This window comes from Mastigoproctus giganteus, chromosome 8 (assembly GCF_048544385.1).
Source record: "Mastigoproctus giganteus isolate SK-2022 chromosome 8, ASM4854438v1, whole genome shotgun sequence".
NCBI classification, from domain to species: domain Eukaryota; kingdom Metazoa; phylum Arthropoda; class Arachnida; order Uropygi; family Thelyphonidae; genus Mastigoproctus; species Mastigoproctus giganteus.
The window spans coordinates 165,574,024-165,591,932 of record NC_143582.1 but is presented as its reverse complement, the minus strand read 5'-3'; the positions used below and the strand labels follow the sequence as shown (position 1 = coordinate 165,591,932).

The window sequence follows — 17,909 nt, the reverse complement described above, 5'->3', positions numbered from 1 at the left end:
GGGGGGATAAAAGCATTAGCATTAGTAGAGGCATATGATGCAAGAAAGCAAGCTTATGCAGCATCAGCCAAAAAAAAAACACTCCCATTTCACCCCTCCGATCGTTCGAAATACTTGTCCAGCTGAGCCTTAAATTTATTTAGGCTATCAACTTCCACAACAAGGGATGGAAGTCTGTTCCACCAACCAGCCAACTACCCGCTGGCTAAAGGCAAATTTCCGCACATCTATCCTACATCTGTCTTTCCCCAATTTGAATTTATGCCCTCTCAGGTGATTATTCTGAGCAAGAGGAAGAATCCCATCGGCATTGAGCATGCTCAAACCATTCAAGGCTTTATACACCTCTATCAGATCACCTCGCCGATGCCGAGTGTCCAGACACACACTGTAATTTGCAAAACTTAAGCCTTTCTTCGTAAGAGCAACCCTTTGTTCCATTCACTAATCTTGTTGCCCTTCTCTGTATTCGTTCCAGCAGCTCTACATCCTTCTTGAAATGAGGCCTCCAGACCTGTATACAGTACTCACGGTGTGGCCTGACCATTGCCTTATACAAGGGAATAATCACCTCCTTATTCCTGCCAGAAAAATTCCTGTATATCATTGACAAGACATCATGAGCTACTCTTGCAGCCCGTCTGCACTGCTCAGAGAATTTCATATCTGCCTGCACAGGCCTTTTCCCAGGTCCTTTTCATTCTCTACCACTGTCAATGTAGTACCACAGAATTGATACGTTGCTCTGAGGTTACTGTTTCCCATATGTAGTACTTTACATTTGTCAATGTTAAACTTCATTTGCCATCTCTCAGCCCATCTGCTCGACCTTTCCAGATCCTGTTGCAGCAGCATAGCATCAATAGTGTCCTTAATAATCCTGCCAACCTTTGTATCGTCTGCAAACTTGGACATTAAGCTTGATATACCATCATCAATATCATTTTTAAATACAGAAAACAACAATGGACCCAACACTGAACTCTGAGGAACTCCACTAATAACATTAGTCCACGATGAGCAGTGTCCATTGATTAACACTCTCTGTCTTCTCTCCCTCAATCATCTCTTTATCCATAGCAGCAATTTGCTTCCAATGCCACACTGCTCCAATTTGTGCAGCAGTCTTCCATGTGCAACAGTATCAAAAGCCTTTCTAAGATCCAAATATATAATATCAAATTATTCCTTGCATCCAGTTCTTTTGTGACTGCATCATAGTGTCCAATCAAATTGGTCAGGCAAGACTTTCCCTTAACAAAACCATGCTGTGTCCGAGCTATAACTGAAGTCTTGTCTAGATGATCCTGCAGTGCTTCTTTAACCAGTGCCTCCATTAATTTTCCTGGAACAGAAGTTAAACTCACACGTCTATAATTACTTGTGTCAGCCTTTGATCCTCCTTTGTGAATTGGGGTCACATTTGCACATCTCCAGTCTATGGGTACCTCCCCTGAGTCCAAAGAAGCTTTCATAATTATGGCTAAGGGTTTGCTTACTCCCTTTGCTGCCTCCTTTAATATAACTGGATAGATCCCATCCACCCCAGGTGCCTTTTTTATGTTTATCCTCAACAATTTCTCCTCCCCTTTCCTCTCAGTTATTAAAAGATCATCTAGATCACTGCCAGAGTTTACTTCACCTCTGGCTGGCATTTCCCCTTCCTGAATAACTTCTCATGTGTGAATGTAGATATAAAATAATTGTTTTGTTTGTTAGCCACCTGAGCAGGACCCTCAACTGTTGAACCATCAATATCCAGTGGACCAATCTGATACATCCCTTTCCTTGTAGAGTTTACATAGGTAAAGAACTCTTTTCTGTTGTTCTTTGCATCCTTTGCCAAGGATTTCTCATAATCTGTCTTTGCCTGCCTAATCTCCTTTGTGACTTGGTTATAGATCAACTTATATCTGTCATAGGCTTCCATGTCACCCATTCATTTATATGTATCCCATGCATTTTTCTTCTCTGCCATATGTCTCATTAGTTCATCTGACATCTATTTAGGCCTAAACCTTGAACAATATTTCTTAGTTGGTATGTCAAGCCTAGTAGCTTGCATGATAAGTTCTTTGATAATAGCATAATATCCAGATTAGATTCCCCATTTCACAAGCTCTACGTAGTTGGCTGTCCCGTTAAGTTGGCTATTACAAGTCCACGAGAGGCGATGAATTCCTCTAGTAGGTCTCCTCTGGCATTGATGATGGCATTATGCATTATGGTGGTGGCAGTGTCGTGTACTTGCCAGTGCCTTAGTCTTTTGACAGGAGAGAGGGAGGTTAATAGCATAATATTCAGATTAAATTCCCCATTTCACAAGCTGTACGCAGTTGGCTGTCCCGTTAAATTGGCTATTACAAGTCCACGAGAGGCGATGAATTCCTCCAGTAGGTCTCCTCTGGCATCAGTAATGGCATTATGCCATTGAGTTGATTTGAGCATTTGAGTAAACAGCTACGATAACATCTGCATTTCCAAGGAGATCAAGGGCTTCCTTAAGACAAGCAATGTGTGGCCGTATATCTGTGCCAAATTGGAAATACGCTGTGAAAAATGTGATGTGGCCAAAGTTGTCCTGGTCAGATATGGGCAGCATAGGGAATCAGTTCTAGTGATGAGTAGATCCAGATTGTGGACAATGATGGCTGTGAGACAGTGCTGTTGTCTAGTTTGAATTTTTCTGTACATTAGGGGATAACCAGAGACCCTACTACAGATGCAGTAGGGCTTTTGAAGATGATCAAGATTTAATTCCTCCATGAGGAGATGAAGCCGAGATGCCACTGAAGTTGATTTTTGTGCGTTTATTTGGCCTATGGAAAGTATGGATGATGGTAAGTACACTGTCCTACTTTTCATAATTGGTGCTATTGCATATTATTTCAGCTGCTCTCTTGTAAACAAGGCATGATCCATCTCTCACAGAGTGGTCACTAGGTTTGTTGATGGCTTTACAATTGGTGCATTTTGGTGGCAAAGTATTATTGGAGCATTCTTTGTAAAGGTTGCTGATTTCTGCAAAGTAGCCGCATACCAGTTTTTGCTTCAGACATTTGGCTGATATGTGTGTGTGTGTGTGTCCATATGCTAAACAGTTATAACATTTCAACACTGGTACAAAATCCCTTATCCTATGTAAGGGCCAGCCTCGAAAGACTCTTGAATAATTAATTGTTTTCAGATTCTGGAAGATTTTCTGTGATCCAATTTCAGCGATCATATGCCCTGGTTTTAGTGTAGTATTTGATCTTAATTTCACTGTAAGCATCCTCCTTCTCCATGGTCTCATAAAGATTCCTGTGTAGATTTCATTAATTAAGTCATCCTTCTGAATGGAGCTTTCTATGTCAAATACTATCAAGCTGCCCCCCTATCAAGAAGTGGTATAGTTTGTTTTTCTGATTTTGAGCGAGGGCTTTAAAGCAATTCATTACAACTACTAGCAGATATATACCAGCTTGTAGGTTTTAGCAACAGGTCACTATGGAGTTGATTATTTAAGTAAATAAGGGATTTAAACGACCCTCTTAAGTGCGAACCTTGACCTTGAAAGGTTTCCGACTGGCTAGCTTTAGCATTGCTGGGGTGGTAGATAATTTATTTTTACTATTTCATGTTTATATATTCAATACATATACAGGGTGATTCACTACCAGTGCGACAAACTTGCAGGAGGTGTAGGGGGCACAAAGACGAATCGGAATCACATAGCATTGCAGGGTCCAAAATGCCTTCGTCATGCGGTAGAGGATATTGAATGGGAGGTCGTGTGAACAGCGATCCCGCTGGAAGTCAGCATTTGCGAACCATTTCTGTTGAAGAAACCAAGTAGCATAAGTCCTCCGGAGAAGATAATCTGCAGGCTCCAATGATTGGACGCGTTGCAGATGGTATGAACTCATTTGGTTTGTTGACAGTATCCTCCATACAGTGGATTGGGAAATTCCCAATCGTTGGCCTATCGCTCAAGTACTCGTACTCGGATTGCCTTCTGCAAGACGTAGGACATTCTCCTCGTTGTCTGGCGTCCTCATCATTCGCTCTCGATTCATGGACCTCTCGTGAAACAACCAGTCTCACGTAACCTTCTGTGCACACGTGCAAAAATCATATGATGAGGAGTATGCCTGTGTTGGAAACGTTCCTGGTACAAGCGCAGAGTGGTGCGCCCGTTACAGTCCGCAGCTCCATACACTAGGTGCATGTTGGCCAGTTCAACGTTTGAATACTCGTCCATCCTACTGCCTCAGGAACCGGTTCGCAAATGCTGACTTCCAGCGGGATCGCTGTTCACGCGACCTCCCGTTCAACGTCCTCTACCACATGATGAAGGCATTTCAGATCCTACAATGCTATGTGATTCCGATTCGTCTTTGTGCCCCGTACACCTCCTGCAAGTTTGTCGCACTGGTAGTGAATCACTCTGTATAGGAATTAATAGCAACTTTTTTTTTTCTCACTGAAATACCAGGTGACTATAAAATAAGTTTCCCTATATAAGTAAGTTTTCCTAAATAAGTGTCAAAATGGTTAGAGTTAGCGCTGTGAAAATTGGTGGGTGTCATTTAAGGTATGGGGAAGCGATTTGTAGAAGAAAAAAATTGGTTAAAATTTCTGCCACTGGTTGAAAATGGCGCTGCGCATATGTAAAATGTAAAAGTTGTAATTTACTTCAAGGACATGCTGCTTACGCAAATGACATCCTGTAAGATAAAAGCAGATAGGCCAACGCCACCATTGGTAACCATATGGCTCTTACAAAAAAGGAACGTGCTCTTTTAGTAAAACTGTTCTACCAGAATAATAGTAATGCTAATGCAGCACTATGTGAATGTTGGAAACTTAAAGGTTTGCGTAAAAGATCTTTGACGTCAGTAGGGCTTTGGAAACTAATACAGAAATTTGATGCGAGTTAAGTTTAATTCCAGGCAGGGGATGACCATGTATCGGAATGGAGGTAGTGGATGAAGTGGCAGTTGCAATGGCCTCCAGATCAAATGCGAAACCCTACCAGTCAGTAGTGCCAGAGGTGTGTCAAGAGACTTGAACCTTCCTTGGTCTACTGTACATAAAGTGCTTCAAATAATTTTACAATCATTCCCGTACAAAATTCATGTAGTGCAAGAACTAAAGGCTTGTGATCAGCAACAATGAATAGACTGGGGGCTATGATTTCTGGCTCATATGGAACTTGACAATACATGGGCTCGAATGATCTTGTGGTCTGATGAAGCACATTTCAATCTTCATGGGGCTGTAAAGTCCCGTGAAGAGTAAAATTTGTGCATTTAAATGCACAAAACGATGAATATGAGGAACTTCTCCTCCATCTGCTCTGCACAAAAGACCACTACAAAGGCTATACATTACAGTACAGTGTGGATTCACAGCAGAGTTTATAATTGGACCATTTTTCTTTGAAGAGTCTACACCTCATGGCCCCGTAAAGTGTACAGTAACTAGCGCACTGTACTGCACTCTTCTAAGAGATCACATTATTCCCACTCTGCAAGAAAGGCAATGCTTGGAGACCGTAGTGTTCATGCAAGATGTTGCCCCTCCACGCATTTGTCAACAAATGAAGGAAATACTCCAATCAACATTTGGAAATGATCGCATCATTTCTAGACTTTCCGCAATTCTGGCCAGCCTGATTGCCAGCTCTCAATCCCTGTGATTTCTGGCTATGGGGATATCTGAAAGACAGAGTTTACTGTGGCGGCATACAGATGCTTGTCAATTTTAAAGCAAGCATTAAACAGTATGTAGCCAACATCCCCAATGAGATGCTATGCAAAACTGTTACACAGAGTCCTCCATTTTCAGAATGTCATCTCAAGTGAAGGAAAGCACATAGAACAATATCTGTAGATTTCTAAGTTCTGATATTAAAATCTAATCCTAAATTAAGTATTCCATCTCATGTTTACAGTGCCAATTCATCCCCTGGTGTCAGAAATTCGAACTAATTTTTTTTATTCTACACATTGCTTCCCCATACCTTAAATGACATACCACCGATTTTCACAGTGCTGTCTCTAACCATTTTGACAGTAGGGTCTCCTGAATAGGGAAACTTATTTTATAACCACCTGGTACATTAATTTTAAAGTATTTAGGTTCATCAAACGGGGAACATACTTTGTAAAAAGGATAGGTGGAATAGGACCAGGGTATGTCTGCCAGGGGCAAAGGTTGATGACGTTGTAGAGCGGATATCATCTTTTAAGGGCACAAAAGGTGATATAGTTGTACACATTGGCACTAATGATATTAAGAGTAGGAGACCGGCGGAATTACTTAGCAAGTACAGGTCACTGTTGAAAAAAAGCCGTGAATTAGGGTTGAACTTGAAAGTGTCTGCAATTCTGCCCAGACACGATAGGAGGGAGTATATGATGAGAGCCTTGTCGATCAATTCGGCCCTGGAGGGATTGTGCAAGGCTCAAGGGGTAGAATTTTTTTCAGCCTGGACTGTACTTGTTAACAGGAGAGATTGCTTCTACAGGGATGGGATACACTTAAATAGAAAGGGTGCAAGAATTTTTGCTGATGCTGTCGAGGCAGTGTTAGGTGGGTCGGAAAACTGCTAGTTGGGGGGGGGATACAAGGACTAATAGATTAATAGTAGCCAGTGGCAGAGGTGGAAGTGATTCTTGCACTGCTTCTATTGAAATGAGCAGAAGTCTGAAAAACAAGATGCAGGATATTTCAGAGACTGCTGGTAGTCATTGCGGTACAAGTAAACACATGGGTTGTGTTAGAGTAGCTAAGAATAGAAACAGGTGCATGTATACCTGCGTGTACACCAATGCTAGGAGTTTGGTAAATAAATTTGATGAATTTGAGGTATTGCTCAAAACATCAAAGGCAGATATTGTTGGGATATCAGAGACGTGGTGTCACACAGATATAAGTAATGCGGAACTGGAATTTGGGGAATACAATGTGTATAGAAAGGATAGACAGGACAGGAGGGGAGGAGGGGTTATGCTATTAATTAAGAAAAACATAAAGTCCAAGGAAGTGAAGCCAGTCGACATCGATGGACAGGGCAGTGTCGAGTCAGTTTGGTGTGACATAAGCATAGGGAAATCAAAATTGAGAGTAGGAGTGTGCTATAGGCCTAATGACTCTGATGAGTATAATAAGATATTGTACAGGGAAATAGAGTGGGCCAGTAAATCAGAGAGTCTTATAATGGGGGACTTTAATTTCCCAGATATTGACTGGAATTTGTGGGTTGGTCACTCGCACACTAGCAAGGCTTTTGTGGATTTATTGGATGATTGTTTTCTACATCAGCATGTTCGTGAGGCAACAAGAGGGAGCAATACTCTTGATCTGATTATCAGTAGTGATTCTTCATGCATTAAGAACTTGCAGATAAATGAACCACTAGGTGGCAGTGATCACAGTGTGTTGAAGTGGGATTTACTCAAGGAGGTAACTACCATCAGAGGTAAAGGGAAGGGTTTTTGTTTTCGTAAAGGTGACTATGATGGTCTGAGACAGTATTTAAATTCTATACAGTGGGACCAACTGATGATGTTACCAACAGCAAACTCAAAATGGGAAGCATTCAAGGAACTAATCTTGGAGGCTACCAGGCTTTACATACCAACTAAGAAATATTGTTCAAGGTTTAGGCCTAAATGGTTGTCAGATGAACTAATGAGACATGTGGCAGAGAAGAAAAATGCATGGGATACATACAAATTAATGGGTGACATGGAAGCCTATGATAGATATAACTTGGTCTGTAACCAAGTCACAAAGGAGATTAGGCAGGCAAAGGCAGACTATGAAAAATCCTTGGCAAAGGATGCAAAGAAAAACAGAAAAGAGTTCTTTACATACTTGAACTCGAAAAGGAAGGGGATGAATCAGATTGGTCCACTGGATATTGATGGTTCAACAGTTGAGGATCCTGCTCAGGTGGCTAACAATCTAAATGAGTATTTTTCATCTACATTCACGCATGAGGAGTTATTCAGGAAGGAGAATGATGTAGGTAAAGTAAACATTGGCAGTGAGCTGGATGATTTTGTAATAACTGAGAGGAAAGTGGAGGGATTGTTGAGGATAAACATAAAAAAGGCACCTGGGGTGGATGGGATCTATCCAGTTATATTAAAGGAGGCAGCAAAGGAAGTATGCAAACCCCTAGCCATAATTATGAGAGCTTCTTTGGACTCAGGGGAGGTACCCATAGACTGGAGATGTGCAAATGTAACCCCAATTCACAAAGGAGGATCAAAGGCTGACACAAGTAATTATAGACCTGTTAGTTTAACTTCTGTTCCAGGAAAATTAATGGAGGCACTGGTTAAAGAAGCACTGCAGGATCATCTAGACAAGAATTCAGTTATAGCTCAGACGCAGCATGGTTTTGTTAAGGGCAGGTCTTGCCTGACCAATTTGATTGGATACTATGATGTAGTCACAAAAGAACTGGATGCAGGGAATAACTTTGATATTATATATTTGGATCTTAGAAAGGCTTTTGATACTGTTGCACATGGAAGACTGCTGCACAAATTGGAGCAGTGTGGCATTGGAGGCAAATTGCTGCTATGGATAAGGGGATGGTTGAGTGGCAGAAGACAGAGAGTGGTAATCAATGGACACTGCTCAACGTGGACTAATGTTATTAGTGGAGTTCCTCAAGGTTCAGTGTTGGGTCCGTTGTTGTTTTCGGTGTTTATGAATGATATTGATGATGGGATATAAAGTTTAATGTCCAAGTTTGCAGATGATACAAAGGTTGGCAGGGTCGTTAAGGACAATACTGACGCTATGCTGCTGCAACAGGATCTGGAAAGGTTGAACAGATGGGCTGAGAGGTGGCAATTGAGGTTTAACATCGACAAATGTAAAGTTCTGCATATGGGAAACAGTAACCCCAGAGCAACGTATCAACTCTGCGGTACTAGACTGACAGTGGTGGAGAATGAAAAGGACCTGGGGGTAATTGTGCAGGCAGATATGAAGTTCTCTGAGCAGTGCAGACGAGCTGCAAGAGTAGCTCATGGTGTCTTGTCAATGATATACAGGAATTTTTCTAGCGGGGATAAGGAGGTGATTATTCCCTTGTATAAGGCAATGGTAAGGCCACATCTTGAGTACTGTATACAGGTCTGGAGGCCTCATTTCAAGAAGGATGTAGAGCTGCTGGAACGGGTACAGAGAAGGGCAACAAGATTAGTAAATGGAACAAAGGGTTGCTCTTACGAAGAAAGGCTTAAGTTTTGCAAATTACAGAGTTTGGAGACTAGGCACCGGCGAGGTGATCTGATAGAGGTGTATAAGGCTTTGAATGGTTTGAGTATGCTCAATGCCAATGGGATTCTTCATCTTTCTCAGAATAATCACCTCAGAGGGCATAAATTCAAATTGAGGAAGGACGGATGTCGGATAGATGTGTGGAAATTTGCCTTTGGCCAGCGGGTGGTTGGTTGGTGGAACCGACTTCCATCACTTGTTGTTGAAGTTGATAGCCTAAACAAATTTAAAGCTCAACTAGACAGGTTGAGCTTTAAACGAACGGAGGGGTGAAATGGGAGTGGGTTTTTTTTTTTTTTTTTTTGGCTGATGCTGAATAAGCTTGCTTTCTTGCATCATATGCCTCTGCTAATGCTAATGCTAAATGTTCAAAAACCTAAATTTGGCAGATGTTAATTATCTTGTGTTTTTATTTTATGCTACCAACATTTTTTGAAATTTTAAATAGAATTAATAAACGTTTTTATTTTTCATTATAACTAGTATTTTTAGTGGACAAAAAATAACATTTGCAAAATTTTCAATTATTATTAAAATAAAATAATAAAATAAAATAAAATTAATAGAAATTGCATTTTACCAATAAAAAAGGTCATGCAGCATTAGTATACTTTTTTGAAATATTTAAGTTAAAATCTGGAGCCTGTCCGACTATGCAATACCAGTCATGTTACAAAATAAGGAAACTATTGTTTTTAAGATCTGTAAATTCTACCCGTTTAATTGCTGAAAATCTGGCTTGTCATAATCTGGAAACCTTCTTTTGATATTCTTTAAAATGCTTACTTTTGTGTTCATGGGATGGCTATTGATGTACTTTAAGATCACTCCAATATCTGGTGATACAGAATTAAGAAATGGTAGACTAATGATTTTTTCCGTTGCCATTGGGTATTATATTGGCTACATATGTACTTCTCTATTTCTAAAAAATTATACGTATACGTTTAAAAAAAAGGAACTAAAATTGGCTAATTTTTGGTGTATTAACACCTCATTTTCAATTAATAGAAAGAAAAGGTAGTCGGTTTAGTAAAATTTTCATAAAATCAAGCAAATTTATTCCCAAATCCAGCAATATGTGTTAATTTAGATGATATTAGGACATGGATATGATGAAAATTTTATGAAAATCTATTCAATTTTCTTTTGAATATAAAGAGTTCAAAGCAAATTTTGATATTTAAACAATGAACTTTATATATTAAATATTAATAACTAAATTAAACAAATTAATTTCATTCCTTCCCACTTGTATTGTTTCTGTTGAGTAAAGATTCTGTCGTATTGCTGTTTCATAACAGTATTCATTTCTGTTAGGGAATAAAAATAATTTTTTGAATTCCTTTCAGAATTAGCAGATATAATAACAGTATTGAGGTGGCTTCTGGTTTTGTAATTTAACTTTTTTCTTTTTGTTCACTTCATACTTTGCTTACAAATTTTTCCCTTGAAATGCTGTTAATATTTCTTCTTCTGTTGCCATAGTATATCCAACTTCATCTTCTTTGTTTGTTTGGCATTGTTACCCTTACTGTTTTTAATATTTATGATTGATATTGATGGAAGTATTTCAAGTTTGATGAATAAGTTTGCTGATGATGAAAATGTGAAAAGGATGGTTAAACCTACTAGAGGGCACAAATACTTTGTAACGATATTAAGCATGTGAGAAGTTGAGTAAATCCCCAAATTTTAAACTCTTATATTGCAGCCATTTTTCAATATTTCTTATTTGTTTTTTCCTCCTCACTGATTAATAAAACTAAAAAAAAAGTATGATCATTCTTTTTAATAAAATCTTTAAATATGCAACTCTTAAAAACAACTGACACAGCAGCATATAGATATTAATTTTTACAACAAATGTCAAGGATACTGTTCTCATTGAAAATATAAAATTTCAGATTCATTAGTTATTTTTAAGAATGTTTGTAAAATGTCTCATTTAATTTTTTTATAAAATTAATGTACTCTTTCAACAAAATAATGCCTTGTGAAAGACAAACTGTTACTTAAATGAATGAAAAGTTTTTCTAAATTGTTTACTAATGCTCCCTTGCTCTCCAAATGAACACAAAAAGTAAATAGTGTTCAATATTGGTAAAATAGATTTTATAATAGAATGGTCGGATATTTGTCACTTGAAGCTGTAAATGGAGACAGCTGCATTCAACAAACGACTCTAGATGAATGGCAAAGTTGCTTTTCCTGCATGGCTTGTCACAGTTATTGTGCCAAGACAACTGTTGGAGTTTCAAAATAATGACAATTGGCTCCTAAACAACTGTTGGAGTTCCAAAATAATGACTTCTTTCAAAGCTGCTAGGACTTAAAAAAAAATAGTGCTGATTATTTTTGACTGCATTTTGCAGCGTAGTCACAGCAAATAAAGAGGTGACATTATTTAACAAGAAATTTAATATAGTTTTGTTTGAAGGCAATGACTTTTTCAGAAAGTCAGAAATATTCTTTCTTTGTTTTCAAATGCTCTGAAAATCCTTGGATTGATTCAATCCACAGTCGCTGGCAGGTTAATGACATATCAGGGTATGCTTCTTCAACAAGATCTATGAGGGCTGTTCAATAAAGAATGATCTGGTTTCATGAACAACCATACTGCTTGCTATTTTTGGCTGAGCTATGGAATTTAAGACCAAACCAAGCTGCATCACACAGCAACAGTGCAGTTTACTTGTGCGCATGGGGACCTTGGCAGTCAGTCAAGTTTATGCCTGTTCAATTTCACCTATGTAACAACGAATGGGGCATATGAGGAACAGCATACTGCACTCTCAAAGTTTGTTTTGTCTCAAGAAAACATCAGTTGAAGCATATAAAATGTTAAAAGAGGCTTATGGTTCTACACTTGCATATAGCATTTAAACATACTCTTGTATTACATCTTTAAACACTCTAAATGCAGACAGGCTGCCAGGGCAGGTCATGGGGTTTTGTCAATGATATATAGGAATTTTGCTAGCAGGGAAAAGGAGGTGATTGTCTCTCTGTATAAGGCAATGGTCAGGCCACGCCTTGAACTGCGTACAGGTCTGGAGGCCTCTTTTTAGGAAGGATGTAGATTTGCTTGAGCATGTACAGAGAAGGGCAACAAGATTGGTGAGGGGAATGAAGGGATCCTCTTACCAAGAAAGGCTTAAGTTCTGAAAACTGCAGTGGCTGGAGACTAGGCACCTGCGTGGTGATCTGATTGAGGTGTATAAGGCCTTGAATGGGTTGAGCACACTGAATTCTGATGGGATCCTTCCACTTGTTCAGATTATGAACCTAAGGAGGCATAAATTCAAATTAAGAAAAGACAGATGTAGAATAGATGTGTGGAAATTTGCCTTTAGCCAGCGGGTGGTTAATTGCTGGAGCAAACTTCCATCTGTCGTTGTGGAAGTTGATAGGTTAAATAAATTTAAGGAGGAACTGGACAGGCATTTGGAGGGAATGGTGTGTTTTTTTTTTTTTTTTTTGGCTGATGCTGCATAAGCTCATACACTTGCTTGCTTGCATCACATACCACTACTATTACTACTAAATCAGCTGCGAGCTGTTTTAGAATGTTTAAAGAGGGACATGATTCAATCAAAAAATCAGCGGTCCTGGAGCTCCAACCACTGCTGTCACCACAGAAACCATAAACACCACTTCTGTAATTGTAAGAACAGATTATCATATGACAGTAATGCAACTGAGCAAAGATGTCGAGATTATCAGTAGGTAGAAGGCACAGTATTGTCCATGACCATTTGCAAGTATGACATATGTTTGTGCATACTGGATTCCAAGACTACTCATAGCTGAGTGACAGTAAGTTTGCATGGAGGTTTGTCAGGAGCTGCAATGGATGGTTAGTTAAGATGGTGAGGTTTTGCACAAGGTGATAATGGCAGACCATCAAAAAAAAAAGCAAACGTTGTGACTTCTGCAGGAAAGGTTATGGTCATCTCTTTTTTTTTGCTATTCAAGGAATGGTTTACTAGCATGTTGTGCCACGTCATACAACTATTACAGGACTTTACTACAAAACTGTGCTGCACAGTTTGCAGGATCACATTCATCACAAACAACCATGACTGCACGCAGGTGCAGTTATGGTTGTTTAATGACCCTGGCATGCATTTGTTTAATGACCCTAACATGCAGTTGTTCTAATGATAACTAATATATTCAGAAAACCATTAGACCAGCTAAATGCAGAATTGTGTTAAAAATGGTTATGGAATCAGAACAGATAAGCATAGTTAAAAGAAAATTAAGAAATTGCTTATTCATAAAATCTAAAATAAATGTTATATAAAATTTGAGTCCATTCAAATTAATAAGTTTCAAAATTGTGAGCAAGCTATTTCTTAAAATATTTTCAGTCCATCACTGACTACAGATATGTTAAGTACATATTTATGAAATGTCACACTTATACTAAATTGTATAAAATACACTCTATGACAGTAAATAAAAAATGTATTTATTAAAACCAGCTTTATCTTTTTAGGAATACTTCTCGTGCTGTACTAGAAATTAATACTGCATCCGAGAAAAGTCCTGCAAAGAAACCCATGATTGACAGTCACGATGTTTAACAATTACATATTTATAATGAACCCTGTACAAATTACGATAAACAAAAGAGACTGACTAGAACAATAAGCCCTGCAAGGTGAAGATTAAACACTGGTTACCAGCTGAAACATGACAATGTTTTCATCTATTATGTGACATTTCCATCACTCAGTCACTTCATTTTATCTTGTATTATTGAAATTACTTATGGACTTTGCTGCATTTCAGTTGTGTTGTTCCTTTGTTGTTTTAAATTTATTCTGGTGAAAATTGTACAAAGTTTATTCATCAAAGTTTTGTAATATTAATTGTATAATAAAAGTATTGTGGAAACTTTGTGGCCTGTAACACTCTTTATTGTATGCTAATTTTATATTATAGTATACATAAAATGTTACATTGTATATACTAAATATTTTGAACTGAAGTAAAACCGATTGGTAACGAAAATGCAAGACAGAAATGACGTCACTTCCTAAATGACGGTAACTCAGTCACTAACACTGATTAGGTAGAGTAAGTAGTGGGCATGATAAGCATAATATGTTACATTGTTCATAACTTCGGTTCTAGCTGTTCGATTTTAAAAATTTAAATTATTTTTCTCAAAGATGTTTTCATATAAAATAAAACATCTTTCGTGCATACATGGTACACACATTTTTTTTTATTCCTTTTTTTTCTTTCATCCCCATTTTGTATTTAAGAGCTTTTTATTTCTTGTTCATAGAAAGTATAGTGATAAAGGTCATATTTTGAAGTGCTGTTTTACTTTTGCTTATAACAATATTTGAATAAAAATGTAAAAAATATTTGATAACTTGAATGACTGATGCTTTGTTAGAATGCCATAGTAATAATAACTAAATTTAGAATGTTGTATACTAGTACAAATCAAAATGCATAATAAAATAACTGATTAAAATGTCTCTTACAGGAATAAACAGGACATATGTTATACTATAGTAAATGAATCTTAACAAATGATAAAAAATATTTGTTATTCTATGTTAAAATCTGTCAGTGTGTCTAGCCATCTATCTATGTTGTATCTCCGAAATTCATCCATCTTTGGTGTTTTACATTTTCCAAAAATCAAAGAAATAGTCATCAAACATAAATAGAGCCCTTTTTTAAATGAAACATTTTCAGTTTCATTATTTATTATTGCCACACTTCACTGAGTTCACCAGTCCTTGACAATGGTAAGCATGCACAATAAGACTATGATTAACATTAAGAAAACTTTTTAACAGTATGATACTTTTTGATATTTCAAAAAAACTTTGGTATTTGCAAAAAAAATTTTTAATGATTATATACTGTTTGCAGTAATAGCTGATCCTGCTAAAAAACCTATGCTTCAATTTCACAAAAAATTTATTATTACTATAGGTGTAGAGCTATATTAAATAAGTAAGGCTATATTTTAATATCAATGTAAAACACTGATTTTTATGTTTAGCTCTGAATTGTTTATTGGCATGTGACAGATGCCATTTTTTAAAATTCTCTAAACTGATATATTTTCATTTTGCTGTGCTATAAATTAGGAGAAATCAATTTTCTATTTGATTTCTCATAATTGATATGATAGCATCTGTTTCTTGTAATTGGGTTCCATACTCATGTGGTATCTGTGAGATACCAGCAAGAGCTGTCTAATCTTGCTGTAGAGATCTGGATTTGCCAACTTCACAGAAACAAAATATGAGCAGCTGACAAAACCATAGACTGTTCACTTGACATCTGGTAGATGCTACATGAGCAGCTCCATTTCAATTCAAAGGATGAGTCATGATAAATTCTAAGAAATACAATAACATTGTTATTATTAGTTTCTCTCATTTATTTTTGTTAATTTGTAATTAAGTTTAGCAAATCATAAGTAGTAGAACGTTGTTTTCAATTCAGTAAAAAGCTAAAAATTATTTTTTTATAATTAAAACAAAAAAAGGTCTTGCAGATACCACAAAAGTTTATATCTTCCAATTAGAGGATGGATGTTGAAGGGTAATGTAACTGTTACCCTTCAACATCAGAGGGTCAGAGGTTCTCAACCTTTTTTCATTAACCTACTACTTAAAAATAAAAAAAAATTACTGTACCACTACAATAATAAAGCATAAATTATGTCAGTATCTCAACACATAGGTATACCTACGTGTTGAGAATCTGTTAAGTGATTATCACATATTTGTATATGCTGTTTATGAAAATGGCATATATATTGTTCCTCACATACCATTTTTGAGAATACCATCATTTGTTCCAAACAGAATGGCAGTGTTGCTATGTGCAGTATCAATTTTCAGCATGCTTGCCACTTAGTAGCCCATAATTTTTAGGTATCACATAATAAATGCAAAAAATAATTTTATCACTTCTTGTATTTTACATATGTGCTTTATAATATAGCAATTTTGTGAGTATAGTTACTTCTTTGCCTGCTGCTTGAGCATTGTTTTATATTTAAATTTGGTTTTGATGATTTTTATCTTTGTTTAATTGTGAGTTTAACTGTGTGACATGTTAACATACAAGGATGCCTTGTATGTTAACATGTCTGACTCATTTTGTTATGTGCTTGGAAAATCAACATTAAAATCCCCAAAACAAATGTTGTTCCTCTAATCACAAAAGTGTATGAATTGTACCCAAATGCAAAGTGGGAAATCAGAACAGAAGCTGGTCTATATTGCAGCAGGTTTACACAGTACTCAAGAGGCAGATATACACTGAGTGGACAGAAATCACAGGATACCTACCTACCTAGTAATGGGTAGGCCTGCCTTTTTGCCTGGATAAGAGCAGTCACATGGTAAGTCATTGAGTCCACTAGTTCACGAAAGTTTTCCACAGATATTTCCATCCATGCTCTGCACTGCTGTCCATAATTCCACACTTCACTGAGTACACCAGTCCTTGACAAGGGTAAGCATGCACAGTAAGACTAGGATTAACATCAAGAACTTTGCATTCCTGGGTGGAGGATCCAAGACTCAAATGGACCTTTCCACAGGATCTCAAAGATGCTCCACAGGGTTCATATCCGGTGAACGGGGAGGCCATTCCATGGTGGTAAAATCTGCAGAATGCTCTTTGAACCATGTTCTAGTTACCACAGCTCTGTGGTGAGGCACTTTGTCCTGCTAAAGAGTCCATTGCCCTGTTAGTGAATGATGACCACAAAGGGATGCAGATGGTCTGCAAGGATGTACACGTAACCTGGACAGTTCAGAGATGCGTCTTGATGTACCAGAGATTCCAACTTGTGCCAGTTGAACACACCCGAGACCATTACTGACTTTCCACCTTCCTGAAAAGTTCCTTGTTGACATGACAGATGTATAGCTTCATGTAGTTTCTGCCAGATACACACCCTCCTGTCCACTCAAAATAACTAGAAATGGGACTCATCAGACCAGGGGACCCATCTCCAATCATCCAAGATCCAGTGCCCAGTTGAGGCATAGAGTCCTGTGTCGGGGTGTTAGCAATGGGACTCTTTTGGGTCGGCGGCTCCCATAACCTATTTTTTTTTTTTTGATTTGGTAGTTGTTGGCGCATCGGCTTCTGTGGCCATATTGCACCTCCCAAGGTTTTTGCAGTACTTTGATCCAAGCCCGAGGCGGGAATCGAACCCGCGACCTTTGGGTTGCCGAGCAGGTACTTTACCCACTTGGCTAGCCCGGTCGGCGCCATAACCTATTGCCTCTGATGATCACCTGACAACCTTGGTGGAGATGTTTCTTGCACCTCCCTCATTGAAGCTGGCAGTGATTTGTGCCACTCACTCTCCGGTTGGCTCAAGCAATGCAAGACAGACGATGATGGCCACATTCACCTACCACCTTTCAACACCCACAGCGCTGTCCACAATGAGATATTATTCTGGAAATGACGTATTCTCGATACACTCTTGATACTATCGAATGGGGATAGTGCAATTTCTGTACCACCTCCGCGATAGAGTGACCCATGTGTCAAGTACCGACTAGCATCCTTCTTTCAAACTGTTAATTCACAACGTTTTTCACACTGAT

At 38.0% G+C, this 17,909-nt stretch overlaps 1 protein-coding gene across 1 annotated transcript in view; it reads left to right on the top strand.

The window, feature by feature from the left end:
* mesh (sushi domain containing 2 mesh) overlaps nucleotides 1–13,947 on the top strand; it is a 251,344-nt gene extending 237,397 nt beyond the window's left edge. The window contains exon 20 of the mRNA XM_090380389.1: nucleotides 13,796–13,947. Within this exon, the coding sequence (XP_090236515.1) occupies nucleotides 13,796–13,883 (88 nt within the window). The 3' untranslated portion in view covers nucleotides 13,884–13,947. The remainder of the gene's footprint in view (nucleotides 1–13,795) is intronic.
* The last annotated feature ends 3,962 nt before the right edge of the window (nucleotides 13,948–17,909 follow it).